Consider the following 21878-nt stretch of genomic DNA (forward strand, 5'->3'; position numbering starts at 1 on the left):
CAGTGGTGCCCCATGTGGAGCGTAGGAGCCCGGGGCTAGGCAAGTTGGTTCTGACATTTAAGATGAGAGTGACCAGCCTTACTCATCCCTGCATGGCATTACAAGAGCAATAAACCCCAACCATCCCTTGGATATAAACCTCAATAGGCTCAATCCGATTGGGGCATCTTAATTACACACTAAACCACCAGGCGCCATGATATTTTGGTTATATGGTTACCACCCAGCATAATCAATGGTTTTCTCATGTACAGGACACCATTTGGCATGTCACTCAGTGTAGAGTCACCCACAGACAGAAGGAAGAGGAAAGAATGAAGGAAAGATGAGGAAGTATGGAAAGAAGGAAGGAAGACAGGAAAGGGGAGGCACCTGAGAGCAGCACTACACTGGGTCAGTGGATGGTGAGTGCCCCCACCAATTAGAAATCATCATTAGTATTATCATCACCAACATCACTGTCCTTTTAACAATTATTCTTATCACCATTCTCCTCCTCACCTTATCATCATCATCACTGTATTATTTCCCCCTGATATATTACAATATCACTTACGAAACTGATGTCCCCCAATAATTTCACAGATTTCATGACTGAGAAACCTCTAGGCATCTCTTTGGATTCTAAAACCACGTGCACAAATCAAGGCCATCAATCTCAGTGCCATTATCAACTACACCACCAAGTAATTCTCATATACACCTATTGAAGCTGTTGTGTACTCACGTGTATGTGTTCTGTATCCCGCCCTCCAAGAAGTCAGAATGCCGTGACACCCTCAGCTCGATGAACTTACGGGTCAGTTCATTGGGCCCTGCGGATAACAACATCAATGATGATCTAATACTACCCAAAATGGCGTGTATGGATCCCTGCCTCATCTATTATAGTTAAATACAGTACAATACCATACATTTAACAGAAGATAAAAACACATATAGAGAAGGCTACACAAACAGGCACCACACAACAAATACATGAACACATCAACATACTACACAGAAGGCGAGAGAGAAGGGATACTTACACAGGAACTCTGGTGATGCGCGTGACTTGAGCTTGTTGACGTTGGACCCTCTGAAGTGTTTCATCACCTGACCCATCTCCTTCATGAATGCCCAAGTACGTTCTCCTCCAGCCATCTCCTCATCCTTTATAACCCAGCAAGAAGATAAAAATGTACATGACATAAAAATCTATCCCCTCTGCTACAAAAGGACTCCTTTACATATATATATTATAAATATTATGCCACTTTCTCTAAGGAACCCATGTACTGCAGATGGCCATGGTACAGCTGATGTCTTCTATGGTCTGGAAACTGAACCAAATGCCAAATCAATGTTGCTGGAAACTGTTGGATTAAAAAAAAAAAAAAAAAAAAAAAAAAAAAATGGGGATTTGTAAAAAGATCTGAATGAATGTGAGTCTCAGCTTGGGCTCTGACTCATGTACAGTCACTCCCTTAGGTTAAGGAAAATCATCTAGTAAGAGCATGAATTAAGTTAAAAATATAACAGAATGAAGTAGGTATTCAAATGAAAAAGTTCTTGCAATTCAGAATGAAGACATTTCTAAAAACTGCTTGGCTAACAGAAGTAATGTAATGGATTATCATTTACCTTGGTGCTAGCAAAGGTTCTTGGAAATGCTCTACGTACACAGAGCTTTACAGTAATACATACACTGTATAAACATGAGCTGATTATGACTGACCTGGTACCTCTTGACTAAATAGTTCCACTTCTTGCGTGCCATCATCACACTGACCTTGTCTGCAATACCAAGTCTCTCCAAAATTTCCCTGTAAGTAAAGCAAATTAAAGTTACTGATATAAGGCTACACTTTACGTATTCACTGACATTTACATAAAAAGGGTAACATTCTAAAACTCAGCACTAATGGAAAGTACTTAAAAACAAGTGGTGGCTAATGCCATTATGTCTCCATCAAGGTGTAGGGAACCTCAAGTTAAGTTACCATAATTTTGAACACAACCCCTTTACTCTGGTGACATCTTTTTTAGTTTATACTTGCTGTTATCAGACAGTTTTACCAACTTTGAAAAGGCCTTTTGTGTTAGGGGGATTTATTCAGCCTATATCTAACCCCTCCAGCTGAAAACATCTATCCCAAGCAGATTAAAATCACCAGATGGCAAGAATAAAATGAGAAAGAAATCTCAAGGTCAATGGATTACAGAGAGGAGACTGACCTAAGTCTCTGGTTGCATTTTAAAAAACAGAAAATCTCCAGTGACATCTGAAATACTCTCATTACTGCATAAAAGGCCCTATTTCACACAGATTCATGCTCTCTCTCTCTCTCTCTCTCTGCCACTATAAGCTGAAGTTAATTAAGGCTACAAAGCACTTCTAAAATATTTCAAACAAAACACTGAGTAAATAGTGTATGTCCAATGGTAGGTGGAACATATAAAAGGAACCTCAAGCTAAAGGTGTTAAAGAATAAAACACACAGAACACTTACTGATAGACAGCATTATGGCCCTTCTGAGAGATCTCTGCATGCTTCTCTCCACGGATCTTGATAAACCTCCGTGTAATCTCGACAGACCCTAACAAAAGAAAAAAGCTGTTCTGAACTCTGAGATATAAGGGCCAAAGTCAGGGTTAACTTGATGCCTTTCATAATGATTCAACCATCCCCCACTACAATATGTGGGTAAAACGCATTCTTCATGTGCAGAGTCATATTTAGTATATAATCCACACGATGCAGTAATTTTTTTAATTGTGTGTACAGTCCATTCGTTTAATACACAAGAATTTGGGTGGTAGAAGACCTCGCTCCCTACAAATTTCGTGCTTTACAAATAACATTCATCATGGGAAAAATTCTAATTGGTGGGGTTGCCCCCTCAAAAGTCACCCCTTTGGCCTCTTGTCTGCCATGTTGCCTATGTATTATAAGACATTAAACACATGTACACAATAAGTATAACCCTCACAATAGATCCTTACCTTACAATCCATGCAGGAAAGACTTAGTTGACTTGAAGAGATGGGGTTCCGAGGCAGGGTGAGGCAATCACTGTGCCCTGGCCCCAGGACCCTCCACAACACCTGACTCCACCACACCACCACCACCACCACCAACACATTCCACTTAAGTCATGAACCCCTCAAAGTTCAAGGCAGACACAACAGATGCACCAACGTCATCATCCTCAGTTGATGTTGAGGGCACTGATCTTCTTCTTCTTGTGGTGGAGTAAAGGAGGTGGTGATCACAGTCTGATGCCTTCAGTTCACTCTCTTGGCAAGCCTGTCTTCGGCTGTTTTCTGTAGTATCCAGAACCTCTTGGGCTCTCACTTTAGTTTTCTTTCATTGTCAACTGATCTTTAAACCCATCAAAGGCTGCCAGGATTTTGCTTACGTTTCAGATTGGTAGATCTTAACAATCCATGGCCATGACTTGTGATCAGGGCTGCGGAGTCAATACACAAAACACCCGACTCTGACTCTTGATTTCTTGTGTCTGACTCCCACTCCGACTCCTTAGACTTTCTCTACAATAAATTTGCCATGATGGGTCTTCACTGCCTTGCATGTGCTCAAAATTCCCACTTCACAGCATACAGGCACTGGCAGATGCTTCCATGTCACTTTATGCTATAACCATTTAGTTCCTAGTACAGTAAAATCTTGATATAATGGACTTCAATAGACCGGAATTTGCTTTTATTCAAATCAAGGAGCTACCGGACTAAATTCTTAAGTATCAGAAAAAGTCCGATAAAGCCAGAAGCAGTCCGGACTGCCTGACCACTTCAGCTATGTTCAACCCAATATGGTGAATAAAAGACATGTTTATCAGTTTATGGTACAGAACTGTATTATTATGTATATTATACCATCTGATTATTGTAGTGAATGTATAATAAAGTACAGAACCGCAACGGTGGAGAAAACAGTTTAAAAACCATTGGTGCAATCTGGACTAATGTCTGAAATATCAGAAAAAGTCCGGGTTAGCAGGGGGAAGTCCGGATGTCGCTTTTTTCGGAATGGCTTCGACCCTAATTAGTCCATTATGGTTAGGTGTTGCTGTAATTCGTATTAAAGAAACTCAGTTCTGGATTTAAGAATCAACAAATTATCTAGACATGTTCACTCAGTGGGAAATCTGATCATGGTGTCTGTTTACATTCTGTTCTTGTCAGGCTGTCAACAGATGGCAGCACCTATGTTTATGATCAACATAAACGAAGAACAGGAGAACAACAAACAAGTCCTAAATAAACTGTTGAAAATAAGAAAAGAAAACAGAAGCAGCAGCAGCAACAAGAAATAAAACCGATGGAGCTGTCATTTGAAAGGCTACAGCTCCACACTACATCCGCATCATGTTTAAAGTTTCTTTACTGGTGGCCGGAGTCGGAGTTGGGACTTTTTTACCAACTCTGACTCTAGCATCACCATAATTGCTTCCAACTCTGACTTGACAGCCCTGCTTGTGATGGTGATATAAGGCACTCCCTCACACACTCTACATGGGTAGGTCGTGCTCTGTGGAGTGACACTGGATTCGCCTCACTTTGCCACCACAATTTCTCAAAAACAACTCACATGCAACTGATTACTTAATTTTTTTACATCGTGCTCTAAGTATTTCACATCAAGCAAACGGACTGTACATCTAAGGAGATGTTACGTTGGAAAAATTCAGTTAAAAATAATGCTGACAACAACATTTTATCTCATGAATGTCCTCTCACATACACAACTCCACTTTTCCAATGAAGTGCACTTCATGAATTATATGCTATATTGCCCAGTACTTAATCCTAGAGTTCACCTAAAAAACAAAAACAAAAAAAAAACAAGGATATATATGCTGTCATTCAACTATCTACAGTCAGATGTCTTAATCTCAGAGGGGGTGACTAGAATAAATCACCTCTATATCTCCTGTCTGCCACCATGGCCTTTGGTTCCTTCTTCCTCACAAAAAAAAAAATAAATAAATAAAAAATAAAAAAACAATAATAATAGTAATAAAATAAAAAACTGTCCTCGCTCCATTCCACAGCAGTAACGTACACTCTTATACCTCTACACCCTGTCCCTCCACCTCATCTCCAGTCTTCCTCTTCCCCTCTCCTTCGGCCTCTGCCATCACTGCAAGTATACTAACAAATATTTTCATGTAGCCTAACTATGCTACTTACAGGTGTACTCAGGCGATCTGCGAGACTTAGTTCCCCCGTCAGGAGAGGTTGCTTTGATAGCCTCCATGACAGTATGCACAGCCGAGAAGAATGCCCAATTACGCCACTGGCCTTGCTGGGGGGTTATGATGTCACCAGTTATAAACTCTGGGTGATCATCAAACCTTGGCTTGGTCTCTACAGCAGCCATGGTGTTCTGGAATGGGTGTGACAGATGTTCATCATTAAACCCTTCAGTCTAAAGTCATCCTTCGCATTTTGTTCACTGTTCCCAAGATGATTTTATTCACTTCAGGAGAGATTGTTTAACTTGCAGAGTATGATACAGCCTTCATTAATCGCTGCAGTACTGTGGAGATCTATCAGATTTAAAAGAACAATCTGGACACAGCATGGAGAAATCAGAAAAATGCATCATGAGACTGAAGGTGTTAAAGAAGGAATGACATGTAAAGAAAAGGTAATCTCATACAATATAATATGTAGGGGCAGTGCAGGTAAAATGCCACTGGTAGACAGAGAAGCCTACCATACACTCACTCAATAAAGCCAAAGGGTTTCCCATGAACAAGGAAACCCTTTACTACAATGGGTGGTAACCATATAACCAAATGACTAGTGGTTTAGGTCAAGGAACTCTACACTGATTGAGCCTGTTATGGTTTATATCTGTGGGTTGGTTGGAATTTATTGCTCACTCAATGCCACACAGGGGCCAGTGAGGTTTGTCACCCTCATTTTAAATGCTGTGATTGAGTAACCTAGCCCCAGGCCCCTTTGCTCCTCTTGGGACACTACTGGAGTGGAAGAAGGAAGGAAGGAAAGAAGGATGGAGGGATGGATATTCCTTACCCAATACTGAAAGCCTCTGGCCATTACCCTATCTTCCAGTGCCTTACCTTTAGGCCCAAGTAGCGTCGCACCAGCTGGGTCCACTTTTTACGTGCATCAGCTACTGTTACCTCGTCAGACATGCCCAGCTCCTCCAGAATCTCACTGGGGAAGGATAGGAAAAGTTAAAGGGTTGCAAAGTCTTTAATTCACAGCATCAGCAAGGATGTCTTTACAACAATGAAACTACTCCACTTAGAACCATTTGCCAGCTGTACCTTTCACTGTGTGTGAGGTGCATGATGCAAGTGTGTTGTGGTATGACTGGCAGTGTAAACAGTAAAAGCAGACTGAATTAACTATGGGTATATTTTGTGCTAATAATGAAATAAAGAAGGCAGGCTGATTTCTGTTCTGTGCACTATTTTTGCACTTCTTTTCCAGAGGGGTCTACGTTAGGTTAGGTTAATTTTCTTAATATCAGATTAGGTCAGTCTGTTTGGTTAATCCATTAGGTTTTGCAAATTAGAGTTTATATTGACAATATATATACTGTATATATACAGTATATCTATATCTATATCTATCTATCTATCTATATATATATATATATATATATATATATATATATATAATCTATATATAATCTATATATATATATATATATATATATATATATATATATATATATATATATATATATATATATATATATATATATATATATATATATATATATATAATCTATAATCTATATATATATATATATATATATATATATATATATATATATATATATATATATATATATATATAATCTATATATATATATATATATATATATATATATATATATATAAAGGTGATCATGCTGAGAAAATCAAATTTAGCAGAATGCAAAAATGGAATACAAAAACAGATATTTGCAGAAGGGTGAAGAGAGTGCTGACAACTCACGCAAACACAGGTGTGGGTCCCAGTGCAATCATATCAGCTTCTTTTGCACCTCGGAGCTCAATGAACCGCAGGATTCTCTCTTCTGTCCCTGTTGCCAAAAAGAGTTTGAAGTCAACTTGTATGACAGTTATGAAACATCCTGGGTTTCAATGTAAGTTATATTAAGTCTTCTCCTGGCTATTTAGTTTTATATATACAGGTATATATATACCAGTATATATATATATATATATATATATATATATATATATATATATATATATATATATATCCATCAATCATCTAATCCTACAGTGCCCCATCAGGAGCGTAGGAGCCCGGGGCTAGGCAGTTGGTCTCGACATTTAAGATGAGAGTGACCAGGCTCACTCTTCCCTGAGTGGCATTACATAAGCAATCAACCCCAACCACCCCTTGGATATAAACCTTCACTGGCTCAATCTGACTGGAGAGCAATAATTACCCACTAAACCACCAGGTGCCAAAATTTGGCTATATGGTTACCACCTAGCGTAGTAAATGGTTTCCTGGTGTACAAGAAACCATTTGGCTTGTCACTCAGTGTAGAGTCACCCACAGGCAGAAGGAAAAGGAAAGAATGAAGGAAAGAAAGACAGAAGAGGGAGTGTAAAGTCACCTGTAGGAAGAAGGACAAGAAAAGAACAATGGAAAGAAAGACAAAAGAGGATGGAAGAAAGCAAAGGGCAGACACCCGAGAGCAGCACTACATCGAGTGAGTGGATTGTGAGAGCCCCCACCTACCACATAATACATATATATATATATATATATATATATATATATATATATATATATTTATATATATATATTTATATATATATATAATATATATATATACAGTATATATATAAAGAAATATGATAAATTTCCTTTACATCCATCTGCTTCAGAAACCGGAAATTCATAAGTATAAAATGTCACAGGCAAGTTCTGAGACTGCCATAATATGATCAGGCTTATCATTTAAAGACAGCAGGAATAAGAGGGTCAAATCAGGGTCCTTTGCTCTCTTTCGCATAAAATGTCTGAAGGGAAGGGAAGGGAAGGGAAGGGAAGCGATGAAATGAGATGACACGAGAAAAGAAGAGATGAGAGAAGAATAAAAAATAAATGAACAAAAAATACATCTCTCTCTCTCTCAGAACTCACAAAATGTCTCACCAATAATTCCAAAATGGTATGTTTCAACTTACACGTGTTATTAATCTCCCCTTCCTCAACACCCCCTTGCGAGGTGTCATCCTCTTGGTGGGAAGCATCAATATCTTGCGAGTCATCATCCTCATACCCATCCCCTTCTTCCTCCAGTATCCCCTCCTCATCTTCCTCATCCTCATCCTCCTCTTCCTCTTCTTCCTCATCCTCATCTTCCTCTTCCTCCTCCTCGTACTCCTCCTGGAATGCGCCGGCTAACTCTGCCTCATCTTCCACCGCACCCTCCTCATCCATGTTGGGTATGGGAAGGACAGAGGGTGGCATGGTGAGGAGGGCATCTTGCATGGCTGCATAAAAGGGCCAGGATGGAGGGGCTGCATCTTCAGGCTCAAGTGCAGGCTGACTCAACTCCTGGTATATAATAAAGATGTAAATATAATATGAAGCTTGGAAAGAGATGTTAGTTACATATAATATAATACAGTTGCCAATGATGGAGGGGCTGCATCATCAGGCTCAAGTGCAGGATGACTCAACTCCTGGTATATACTCATGAGAATGATGTCAATATAATATGAAGCTTAGAGATATGTTCGTCATATATAACATTACAGTAGCTAATAATGGAGGGGCTGCATCTTCAGGCTCAAGTGCAAGTTGACTCAAGTTCTGTAAATAATAAGGGCTTTATACTGAGACTCAAAAAGATACATGTTACTGAGACTCAAAAAGATAGATGTTATTTGTATAAAAATAAAATACTGTACAGTACGGTAGTGATAAGAGAGAGGAGTATAGTATTCCTACTGTACTACCATAATATCCCTATCCCTATTATCCACTACATTATCTCCATCTCAATTATATGGATATTAGCAGAATATGAGAGTTAAAAACAATAAATGTCTCATGGTTGTGACATCCCAGCCAGAGTGAAGAACAGACCAATGAAATACATCATCTGATTCAAGAGTTACATAAATAGTACAGATATGGTAAGTGCTGTACATCTTCACCTTGTACTTGTTAACAAGTGCATCCCAGTGTCTACGGGCTTGGCTGGGGGTCACCTGGCCAGTCAGACCCAACTCATCGATGATTGACCTGAAAACATAAACCATATTAGTGTCCAGATCAAGCACTGCCATGGTGTGTCCTGCCACAGCTGTGCATAGGAGGATTCATGGGCCTCAGGGAATAGGCTATCTTGTCAATGTCCAGGGCCAGATAATCCGTCCATCCATCATCCAATCCTATGTTGCCCCATGAGGAGTGTAGAAGCCTGGGGCTAGGCATGTTGGTCCTGGCATTTAAGACGAGAGTGACCAGCCTCACTCATCCCTGAGAGGCATTACATGACCAATAAACCCCAACCATCCCTTGGATATAAACCTTCACTGGCTCAATCTGATTGCAGAACCTTAATTACCAACTAAACCACCAGGTGCCATAATTTGGTTATAAGGTTACCACCCAGAATAGTACAGGGAGTCCCCGATAAATGAAAGGGTTAGGTACCTTTAAAATCTTTCGTATAGCCTATCAATTTTTCATATATTGATGCATTTTTCCCCATAAAAAAAATTAAGAAAATAAGCAGTTGTTAATTTATCAAATTACTGAGTAAATATTAGAAAACAGTACTATACACTATATACAGGTGAGGCCCAATCTCACCCATGCCCTGGCCTTCCTCGTGCCTCTTGATAAATTCGAGCTTGCGCTCCAGTGTCAGGGTTCGGTGTTGCTCCTTCATGAGAGGCTCCACAGATGATGATGGAGGTGAAGGACACTTGGGTGGCATGATGCAAGATGAGAAAGACGTGAAAGCCTGTTGGAGTTCAGAAGGCACGCACTACACAGCTGGGGAGCGGGAACAGACTGGGACGAAGGGGAGGTAGTTGCTTGCCTCGCCATACACGGCAGTGACGTTGCGGTCGGTCACGCACCAAATTTGAATAATTTTCTCGTAGCACTTTTCATAACACTGAAGCATATGCCTTTCATATAAGGGAATTTGTCCTATATTTTTCACTTTTGTACCTACGAATTTTTGTATACAGTAATACCTTGATATACAACACCCCTAGATGCAATACCCCGGCTTAGCGATGGGGGTTGAAATTGTACCATACCCCTCCTAAAGATGGCCAAGCCCCGGTTTAGCGATGGGTTTTTAGTTTTCTTACTGATTTTGATGATACTCTAGACTAAAACTGTGTGTTTAGGTTGATTTATAAACTGCTTTTAGACTTCAATTAATGTGTTTTAGCCACAGGTGGGGTGAACACTGTCATTTTGGGGTACAGTTTACTGAGCTTGATTTTTCCAAACTTATATTTATTCAGATTATATTGTTGGTTTTGGTGAGTTATTTACAGGTGTTAGGCTAAGGTTAGCTTCCTTGACAGCTGCTAGGCCATTTTGATTGCCTTTAAACCTGTTTTGGAGCTCATCTGGGTGGGTTTTGGACTTGGTTTGGGGGGAAACCCAAGACTGGTAAATGGCCCACGTTGAAATACATGTTAAAAGTACCCCGATATACGATACCCTGCCTAACGATGGGGTTTTACCTAACCACTTAGATCGTTAAACCGGGGAATGCCTGTATTGGGCTTCGTTTATTGGGGACTCCCTGTACATGGTTTCCTGGTGTGCAGTAAACCATTTGGCATGTCACTCAGTGTAGAGTCACCCACAGGCAGAATGAAGAGGAAAGAATGAAGGAAAGAAAGACAGAAGAAGGAATGTAAAGTCACCTGCAGGCAGAAGGATGAGGAAAGAAAGACAGAAGAGGATGGAAGGAAAGGGCAGACACCTAAGAGCAGCACTACATCAAGTCAGTGGATGGTGAGTGCCCCCACCTACCACTAGCCAGATAATAACACCATAATCATCATCATCATCATCATCATCATCCGGACATCCTTTCCCACCCAAGGGCAGAGTGAGGAGTAGCAATGTCCAGACAGCCCAAATTTGCCCAATCTAATGAGCCACGCTTCCAATGACTCATCATTCAAGCCCCTGGAATCCTGGCTCGATCGGATACGCCAAAAACATACGCCACATTTTGTAGCTTCACATAAACGTATCTGATTGAGTCAATCCAGACGCTGCCACGTTAAAAAGGGGTGCCAAATTCCCCTGATTATGCACTTCTCCTCACAACATTCATCTAGCCAGCTCAATCCCTTGTCAGTTCCTTAGCCTCACTGACTTCCAAACCTCTCTTCCTCGCACACTCATCCATCATATCTCTCCACTTTCTCCTTGGCCCTACCTCGCTCCTCCCTCCTTCAAATTCGCTTAGATATACCTTTTCCACCACTCTATTGTTATCCATTCTCTCCACATGACCGTACAATCTCAGTACTGTACACTCTTCGATTCTGGTGTCCACCAACTTCCTCACTCCACACCCTTCACGAATCACATTATTTCGTATCCTATCCACCCTCTGTACTCCACATACATTCCTCAGCAGTTCCATATCCACTGCTCTTACTCTTGATTTTTCATTTGCATGCCACACCATAGTCTCACATCCATATGTTAAAGATGGCACTAACACTCCTTCATGTAAGCCTTGCGCAGCTGCAACACTCAAGTCACTGTTTCTTATCAAGGCCTTCATGACACCAGCTACCTTTCTTCCTTGTGTCACCCTACTTTCAACTTCTTTTGCACAAGTACATAACACCATAAAAATCATCATCATCATCATCATCATCATCATCATCCGGACCTCCTTTCCCAGCCTACGAGAGGGTAAGGAGTAGAACGTTCAGACAGCCTAAGTTGCCCAATTCAATGGGCCACACTTTCATTCAATCTTCATTCAAGCCCCCGGAATCCTGGCTCTATCTGATACGCCAAAAATGTTTATAACGTTCTGCAGCTTCACATAAAACGTATCCGACAAAGTCAATAATAAACATATCCAATGGAGTCAATAATAATAATAATAATAATAATAATAATAACAATAATAATAATAATGATAATAATATTACGCTCCTACACTCCTCATGGGGCAAAACTGGATTAGATGATGGATGGAATAATAATAATAATAAATAAGAACAAGAATAATAACAATAATAATAATAATAATAATAATTAAAATAGTAATAATAATAATAATAATAACAGTACTGTAATAGTAATGATAATAACAATAAAGTACATTAATAATGGTGATAATTGGAAAAAAGCACCAGTAATAATAGAATAAACTCAAATTATCCATTGTAAGTCAACCAAGCCCTACACTAAATAACATGAAATGCCAGATGCTGCATATCTGGCTCAACACTGAGCTTTGAGCTGGCTATTGTTATTCTGTCTATCTCGACCCTCTATCCTAAAACCTTTAACGTGAATAAAAGAGGAAAACTAAGCATATAAAAAATATACAGTAATGAAACAGTAATACAGTACTGTACATAGTGTACTACAAGTGCTCGTGGGCCCTTCGTGCCCGAGTAGATTCGATTTCTAAAGTCCCAGTACCAAATGAACTGATTTCCGAACCAAACTTTGATCTCTCTTAACTCTAATAAAAAATCATCAATCGAGATGGGACCAAGTTTTTCGACATCAGCGAATTTTCAGCGATTTTCATGCAAATTTTGGTGCACCAGGACGCCTCCGTACTGAAGAAAGGCGTCCTCACCTCACTTCGGGAATGGAACCCAAGTTGTCCGCACGTAAGTCCAAGATATTAACCACTCAGCCGACTGGGTGCTGGGAGCGGCGTTTTTTGGTCAAAATTTGATCGCTCATGAAATATAGCAAAAGTTTTTCAATCGTGATGGGACCAAGTTTTTTCACATCAGCAAATTTTTTACGATTTTTGTGCCAATCTTGGTGCGATTTGAATGTGTAGTTTCGGCTGCCCAAAATACACACACACACGGCTACTGCTATAGTACTGTATATTAAATTATATATACTGTACTTACCAAGTGTTGGCACTGATGGAGAGAAACGCACTGGGTGGTTCACACTTGTAAACAGTACAATACACAATACAGCACAGAGGTAGTTTAACGAACACAACAGAGCACTAGGACATGAGCACTGACAGGCCATTAGCCTTGCAATACAATACAGTACAGCAACTGAAACACAGGCTGCCACAGAGTTAATCAAAGCTCCAGCGTTTTACGGCCACATGGTTAGAAGAGACTGAGCGCACAGGCCCGTCCTGACACTATGACATCCATAGGCGAGAATGAGAGTATGGTGGTATTCTTGGTGTGCCGGATAAGCCACACCCATGATGGATTCTGACTGGCTGGTGCGTAGAGTTTTCACTGGCTCCCGAGTTTCAGGATTTCCCCTCTTGCCAGTTGGCTACCACCTACAAGCCAGGTGAAATGCTTCAACGCGGGATATTGCACTGGACAGCCGGTTACATGCCGTTTCGGCACCAGATGTTGCATAATTCAGCTGGATATTGCTTCAAGAGACAAGATATGTGCGCGCCGGATACTGAGCCGACAGATTATCAAGAGTTTACTGTAATTTATCTATCTATTGTCAGACGCCTTAATCCCATAAGGGGTGGCCACAAACAAATTGTCTCCACGTCGCCCTGTTCAATGCCACTTCATTGCCCACTCCCAGCTCACACCCCCTTCTCTCTTATACCTCTCCACTCCGTCCCTCCATCGCATCCTTGGCCTCCCCCTCCCTCCCCTCCCCTCCACCTCACTCATGTACACTCTCATCATCAGTCTCTCGTTTTCCATCCTCTCCACATGGCCAAACCACCTCAATGTCTTTCTCCTAATGCTTCCAACCACATCCACATCCACATCACAATGCTCCTTCACTTCCTCATTTGTCAGTCTGTCTCTCCATGTGACTCCACATGCTCCTCTCAAATAACCCATTTCCATTGCTCTCACTCTTGACTTGTGTCCTTCCAACAAAGTCCAAGCTTCACTTCCATACGTTAGAGTTCGCATCACAATACTGTCATGCGGTGACTTTTTACCTCCATGCTCACTTCCCTGTTCCTTATCACTGCTTTCAAAGAACCAACAAAGTTTCTTCCCTGTTGTACCCTTTCAAGCACTTTACCCTCTAAACTTCCAGCCTTACTCATTACACTACCCAAGTATTTAAATGCACTTACATTCTCCATTTCCTCCCCATCCAATCTCACAGTACATTCAATGACTTTACTTCTCTCAAAGACCATAACTTTACTCTTCCTTACATTAACCTTTAGATTCCATTTCTTACACACACTCCCAAGATCATTCACCAGGCCTTGCAGTTCCCTTTTGTCTTCACTTAACAATACTGTATCATCTTTAAACAACAGTACAGGGAGTTTCCAAACACTTCCCTCTCTTATTAGGGACGCTCCAACATCCACTGCCTTACCTCGCAGCTCTTTTATAACCCCACCCATATACAGATGGAACAACCATGGGGACACAACACATTCCTGTTTCAATCCAAAATTCATATAGAAAAATTCACTCAGTTTACTCTCCACATGCACTGCAGCCTTAGCACCCTCATTCATACTCTTCACAGCATTCAGCAACTTCCCATTTATTCCATAAATCCTTAATATGTTCCACATCCCTTGTCTATCCACCCTGACATATGCTTTCTCCAAATCCATGATGGCCACATACAACTTCTTTCCCTTCTCTAGAAACTTATCCACTAAAGACCTAATAATGAATATCTGATCTACACAACCTCCTCCCTTCCTAAAACCTCCCTGTTCTTCTCCAATTCCCCTGTTATTTTCCAGACTCAATAAGTATCCTACCATATACTTTTCCTATTACACTAAGAAGACAAATGCCCCAGTGATTACCACATACTTGCTTTTCCCCTTTTCCACTGTACAGGGGAACAATTATACCTGACTTCCAATCATCTGGGACTCTGCCTTCCTCCTAGGCCAATCTGCACATCTTCCATTTCCATTCCACTACTCTCTCTCTCCCCAGTGCTTCAGCATTTCACCACACTCTCCACCAATTCATCGGGTTTTCTCCATTTTGACTTTCTTCATTGCGTCCACAACTTCCGTTCTACTGATTCCTTCCTCTCTTCTCACCTCCCTCATGCTCCCAGCCACTCCACAGCCACATATAGTCGCATTACCTTCATTCTCGATGTTCAACAATTCCTTAAAGTGTTCTTGACATCTGCTCACTTTTTCTCCCTTCTCCACTAGCAATATACCATTTTTATTTTTCATTCCCCGTCTTACTTCTGTATCATCCTGCCTAACTCTCTTTACCTCTTTCCAGAACATTGTCTTACATTCCCTCAACTTTACACTCAAATTCCTTCCCAATTCCTCATCCACTCAGTTCTCACTCTCTCATACTAATCTTTTCACTTCTCTCTTCCTCTCTACATATAACTCTCTTCAGTCTCTCAACTTCCTCCAAGCCCCTACTACTCATCCAATCAATATATGCTTTCTTCTTTTGCACCACAGCCTATCTCACCTCTTTATTCCAGCATGATGTTCCTTGCACTCCCTTTCGTCTTCTCTTCACCCCACACACCACCTTACACGCTGCACAGATTTCTTCTGTGAATATCTTGCACACACCTTCCATGTCCCCCATCTGCTACAAATGATGCTTACCCAATCGCTCCTCCACTTCTTTCTATTCTGCCTTTTTTCCATCCTCTTGCAACCTCTCTACCCTCCTTGTATGGACTACTTCCTCCTGTCCTTCCCTTCTCCTCCTCCATTTCATTCGAACTTTGACTTTCACCACCACCAAGTGATGGTCAGAAAGTCCACTCCCCCAACCTCTGTATGCTCATGCATCCATTACATACCTTCTCATTCTATAATACTCATCACATATACCTGTGGATCATTTTTTGTCTAAAGAAGGTATTGGCTATCACCAACCCCCTCCCTCCATACATTCAGTTCACCACCCACCCTTCTCATCACTCGCCACATATACCTGTGGATCATTTTTTTGTCTAAAGAGGGTATTGGCTATCACCAACCCCCTCCCTGCACAAATGTCCACTAAAGCACTGCCACTCTCATCCACTTCTGCAGGCACACCCCACTCACCAACTACTCCACCCACCTTCACATTCCCTACTTTTCCCCTCATATCTCCAATTAAACACTCTCTCATTCCTTTCAAACTTTTCCTTGCATGGTTCCACATTTGTCCAGAACTCTTCTTTCACTCTACTTGCATTAGCGCATACACACACACACAACTGCCCACATTCGTAGTCCAACTTTCAATCTTACTCACACAATCCTTCAGCCGACGGATCCATTCTCTCTTATACAGTATTCTCCTTCCATATCTTGCACACAACAATACATACTCCTTCTTATGCCCTCTCATTCTCACCAACTCCCACACATATACCCAATCCATACTCCCATTCCCTCACACTTTCACCTCTCCATTTTGTCTCAGCTATTCCACATACACCCACTTTTGTATCCTCAAGCATCTGGACAATCTCTCTCTCTCTCTTTCACATCATCATTCGAAAGACTTACATTCCATGTCACAATCCGTACCATGTCCTTGGCTCAGTCCTTAGTCGTCATTTGTTGGTCAGTCCTGGGCTTCTTGTTCGTAATAATAATAATGGTACAGCAAATATCACAGAGACATGAGAAGCATACTCACTGGAATACATAGTCTGGAGTCTCTGTGTTATGGACCTTGAGGCGCGCCCGAGCCTGTATGAAGCAGTACGTCTGTTCTTCCGTCCCTGACAAAGAAAATGGGTAAAATTAATGACGTTATATGAAGTACCATACTTTAACTTTTAGACTGCTGCTGGGGAGAGATGCCTTCATGTGACGGCACTGATATAAACAGGCAGCAATTACATAAAGACCCCTCAACTTCCTCCCTATCCCCCCAAAAGAAGGTGGTGAACTGCCAATTAAGACAAATGACACTACTCCACTGGCTGAATTTTGACTGAAAAACATGCTGAATGAGCCTGATTATTAAACAATAACTGCCTCAGATTTTCTATCTATTTATCTATTGCCAGACACCATAATCCCGTAAGAGGTGGCCATTTGACTTTGAGTTATTTGTTTTACAGGGATGGGCACTAACCCTCCACCAACCCACTTGTTGACACATAGGGAGCACGTATGGTTTGGTTATATGGTTACCACCCAGCATTGTAAATGGTTTCTTGGCTTAGAAGAAACTGTTTGGCTTGTCACTCAAGGTAAAGCCACCTGTAAAGGAAAGAAAAGCATTAGGAAGTGATAGGAAAGATGGGAGAAATAGGAAGAGAGGGAGGCAGGCACAGAAAAAGAATGATAAAGGCTTGTGATTATTTTTAGCAGATTTTCACTGCATCTAAATAGTCATTAACCCGCTGTGTGCAGGCCACTTTGGGACATCCATGGAGCCGTGGTGCTGGCCAATTTTCGATCTTTTTTTTTTGCTAGATAGGTTAGGAATGATGAGAAAAATGGGGTAACAATAATAAAAGTACTCACAAAAGCCTAGAAGTGCGATTTTGAGGTCGACTTGTTCTCCCCTGCTGGCCGAAATCTGCAGTGTCACTCCTGTAGACTTCATCGGCTGGCCGTCACACCCAGTGTGTTAAGGTGAATGCCGTTTGCTTTAGGATATACTGTTCCAAATGACCCAGAGACATTCTCAGAGTGTACACAGATGATGTGGAAACATTCACAAGGCATACTGATGTGTGTGGGTGTTTTACGATATGCGAGTGGTGCGTATTTCTGAGGTAGTGGTTTTCCCATGTAAAATATTGTTTACACATTTTTATTTATTACTTTTGAGTATTTTTTTGCACAAAGCACATACATTTCTAAACATTCATGCACACTGTATTCAGTGTGTGTTTTTTCTCAAACACACAAGACACTAAACTAGTTACATACGAATAAATCAAAGGGTAATCACGCAATTATTGTTACAAAATCACTTACACTATCCAATATCTATTATTCCTTACATTTTTACTTTCACCTGCGTCTTTTTTCGCACTCTTCTTTTGTTCAGTTAGTAGTGGAGGAGGGTGTGATATTCCTCAAAGCAGGGAATGAGGCATAAACCCACATTACACTCAACACACTGGTAGCGTGACTCCTTCCGCTGTTTACGGGGCCTGACGGTGCTGTGCTGACACACATGACAGCGCCGTTGCACACACCTGCGCGTCTCTCTGGAAGGGATCGTGCGGGGGAAGTGACGGCCGGTGAGTCGCAGGGGGGTGTCACTGCCATGGGATTGACGAGAAGCACCACGATCACGCCCATGGGTGCCGATGAGTTCCCTGCACATTTCTCTTATGAATGCCTCGAAGCTTTCGGTGGTTCCCGTTGTATTGGCGTGGAGGATGTGGGCATTCAGGGCCGTGATATCAAGAAGATGAAAGAACAACTTCTTATACCATTTCATCGTGGGACTGGCACATTCAACACTGGATATCATGTCGTCTGACTGGTCGATTAGCTTCATACTGATGTTATAGTCAAGGACGGCTTCAGGCTTCCACACTGGTACCCAATTTTCACTCTGGCAGTCAATGGACTTCGTGCAGTGCATCAGAGGACGGTGCACTGTAGAGAGAAGGCTGACTTCTCGGTTGTGGTGCCAGACTGTGGCAAGGATATTATTTGCCTTATAAAACACTACCTCCTTCTTCGCCAGCTTCCGGCCCACATGCACCATATGCCACCTGTTCTTCTTGACGGTACCACACAGTCCCGTTTTCTGCAGATGCAGGAACCGAGCGAGAAGAGGGCTGGTGTACCAGTTATCCAGGTAAACTACGTGCCCACGATGAAGATACTTATTCATCATCGTCTTCACCACGGCCCCTGAAAGTCCAAGAGTCCTGTCCTCCACAATCTCCGTTTGTGAACCGGTGTACAGGACTATGTCCTCCACATATCCAGTCTTACAGTCACACATAACGAAGATTTTGAAGCCAAAACGGTGCCTCTTGCTGGGAATGTACTGCCTGAAGGGAATATTTCCTCTCCACAACACGAGACTCTCGTCTATGACCAGGTCTCGGTGTGGATAGAAAGAGGCAGAGAACCTCTCCTTCAGGTGATCAAAAACCAACCGAATCCTTCGCACCTTGTCAATATTGTTGACATTAGCAGGGTCGAGAGCATCAAAGAAATGCAGGCGGCTCAGGATATATTGGAACCTGTTCCTGCCCATAACTCTCCCGAAGAAGGGTGTTGCCATTATGGGGTCAACAGTCCAATAGGACGACAGTCTGCTCTTCTTGATTAGCCCCATCAGGAGAGCCAGGGCCAAGAACAAGTACATCTCATCCAAACAGACGTCGGCATTGATGAGGCGACTGTGGGGTGTTTGTGTTGCTCCCCCACGGCAGGAGGAGGCATAAGCATTCGTCAAGAGAACTATTTTCAACACTAGTTCTTTTGAGAAAAAATTCTTGAAAAAATCAATTCTCCTTGAAGCTGGAGTAAGGTCAGGGACAGTACAGCCAGCCCTATCCCAGGCAGTGAAGGGATGAATGATGGGGGAAAAATCACTCCCATCTTCCCATTCCCAGGACATGTTGTCGCCTCCTTCCATGTCTCCTTCATTAGCACTTGGGGTACCATCACCATCGTCAGGATGGGGAGGAAGTTGGGGAGGAGGCATCGCAGTCACACTGCTTCCAAGATCTCTGCTTTGCTTCCTGCTGTCTTTCCCCTCTCCTCCTTTTCCCACCGTTTGAGGCTGTGGAGAGGTAGGACGGGGATGCAGAGGTGAGGCAGAGCTATGAGGCAGAGCCGAGACAGCATGTGGTGGCAGGGTGGCGGAGGTACTTGGCTGGGGTGAGGGTGAGCGATGTGGTGACCGTGCTCTCGCGCCACCTGACCCAGATGAACAAAACAAAGTACTCATCCTGCACTTTTTCCTTTGGCTGCCTTCCTCACTCCTTTTTGTTTTCCTGGGTAGGCCCACCCATTTAGGCAGCTTGGAGGGACTTTCCACTGCCTCTTCATCACTAGATGATTCATCCACGGGGCGAGGGCGGCGTGGTGGTGGTGGATGACTTTGTGGCGCACTTGGTCGGGAGGTGACTAGTCTATAGGCCATATACTTAGCCTTTCTTGGCAATGGTGTTTCATCACCACTGCTTGTTTCCACGTCCGGTTGAACGTAGTCTTTATCAACCACATCGTCATCAATTGGTGAATCACATTCACTATCACGAGGGACGAACAAAAGGTCATCAATCTTAGGCAGGGAAATACCACAGTGCGACATGATGTTCACTCAAGCAGTGACAAAGTAAGATTGAGAAGCGGACCTCCTGCATGTCACAGGAGTGGCCTGGGTGACTCACAGTGTGGGTACAGACGTGGGAAGGGTGCGTGCATGTCCATGCCAGTCATCTCCCACCAAATCTGAAAATTCGCGTGTTGACACCTATTGCAATTGAAGATCGTACAGGTACAGCTCTGGCACTGTCCGAAGAAGTAGTCACCACCATACCTGTATGGCTTCAGCACTCGGCAGGGTGAAATTATACTGCATATGTCATCCCTTACCATACAGCTGAAGAACCTGGTGTCACTGACAAAATAACCTTCTACCAAGTTTTTAAAATATTTAATCTGTGTAACAGATGTGGGATGGAAATCTTAATGTCTTATTGTGACCAATCCTTTGACCCTGCTCTTGCAACAGCCTTTTTTCCCTAATAAACCTATCTTTGATATGCTCCAAGTTAATGATAAACATTTCAGTCTGCAAAAGAAAGCTCAATATATTGGAGATGGGATGATTCCATTTCTCTTCCGACTGATCCCATTCTACGCCGTTAATTTCAGAAACCCAGCCGAGTGTTGTCTTTCTCTCAGCATGGAATCAGGAACAATCAACGTCACAAAATCCTCGTCCGACCAAATCAAAGCACTCGCACATTTGCGTTGGCTCGTCCGAATGGCTGGCGGTGGGGGCGTCGGAGTGAAGCCTCGGCCGGGCGTCGGGAGGCGGGGGCGACCACCATGGCGCCGCCCCTTGCCATCCACTCACTTGACACATCAAAAAAATTATTATACCTTCCCACTCTAATCCATATATCATGCAAATCCAATACATACAAGATTTACCAGTCTAGCACAATAAATAAAGCTATAAATAAAGGGGATACAGGGGGCCAGAGGGATACATAATGCCGCCTGGTCCAGCTCCCAGTCACGCAATCGGATCAGTACGGCCGTGTCCGCCATTTCCGAGGTCGATGACGCAGGCGAACACTGCACCCTGGCCATAACACTTAAACTCACACGGGTAGTCCTGTTCCATCATGCCAGGGCCTCCTTGGTGATTAGCATAGATGGAAATAATGGGCTGCAGGCTTGAACGGTCCAAGGGTGGTGAAGAAATCGGCGTTGAAGAAGAAGCGACACTACATCGTAGCCGAGGCCTCCATAACAAAAGCTGCCATTTGGGACGCGCGGTCAAATACTCCACATGATATTTCCCTCGTAAATCATCAAAATAATACCGATTTCAGACAAACAATGAAAGTCATTATTATCCAAAAAATATTTATATCCCTTTATCAATAAGCATCCTCATATTAACGAGAATTCTAAATAATAACTCATCGTTTGCTAAAATAATTCTGAAACACCCTCATAACGATTCATTAACCGAATAAATGGTGGAGGTGCTTGGAAAATAGCCTGGAAGTA

The 21878-nt window shown here is 42.2% G+C and overlaps 1 protein-coding gene across 1 annotated transcript in view; it reads right to left on the reverse strand.

Annotated features, from left to right (window-relative positions):
• LOC145418022 (uncharacterized) overlaps positions 1 to 21486 on the reverse strand; it is a 28885-nt gene extending 7399 nt beyond the window's left edge. Inside the window, exons 1-13 of the mRNA XM_080286556.1 lie at positions 21468 to 21486; positions 16834 to 16918; positions 9178 to 9265; positions 8200 to 8572; positions 6986 to 7073; positions 6097 to 6193; positions 5959 to 5972; positions 5533 to 5538; positions 5198 to 5370; positions 2493 to 2580; positions 1718 to 1805; positions 1029 to 1152; positions 728 to 815 (exon numbers count right to left, since the gene is read on the reverse strand). Of these exons, the coding sequence (XP_080142682.1) occupies positions 728 to 815; positions 1029 to 1152; positions 1718 to 1805; positions 2493 to 2580; positions 5198 to 5370; positions 5533 to 5538; positions 5959 to 5972; positions 6097 to 6193; positions 6986 to 7073; positions 8200 to 8572; positions 9178 to 9265; positions 16834 to 16918; positions 21468 to 21486 (1331 nt within the window). The remainder of the gene's footprint in view (positions 1 to 727; positions 816 to 1028; positions 1153 to 1717; positions 1806 to 2492; positions 2581 to 5197; positions 5371 to 5532; positions 5539 to 5958; positions 5973 to 6096; positions 6194 to 6985; positions 7074 to 8199; positions 8573 to 9177; positions 9266 to 16833; positions 16919 to 21467) is intronic.
• Between the last annotated feature and the right edge of the window lie 392 nt (positions 21487 to 21878).

This window comes from Coenobita brevimanus, chromosome 112, assembly GCF_032717465.1.
Source record: "Coenobita brevimanus isolate Jiangsu-jjx chromosome 112, ASM3271746v2, whole genome shotgun sequence".
Classification (NCBI taxonomy): Eukaryota; Metazoa; Arthropoda; class Malacostraca; order Decapoda; family Coenobitidae; genus Coenobita; species Coenobita brevimanus.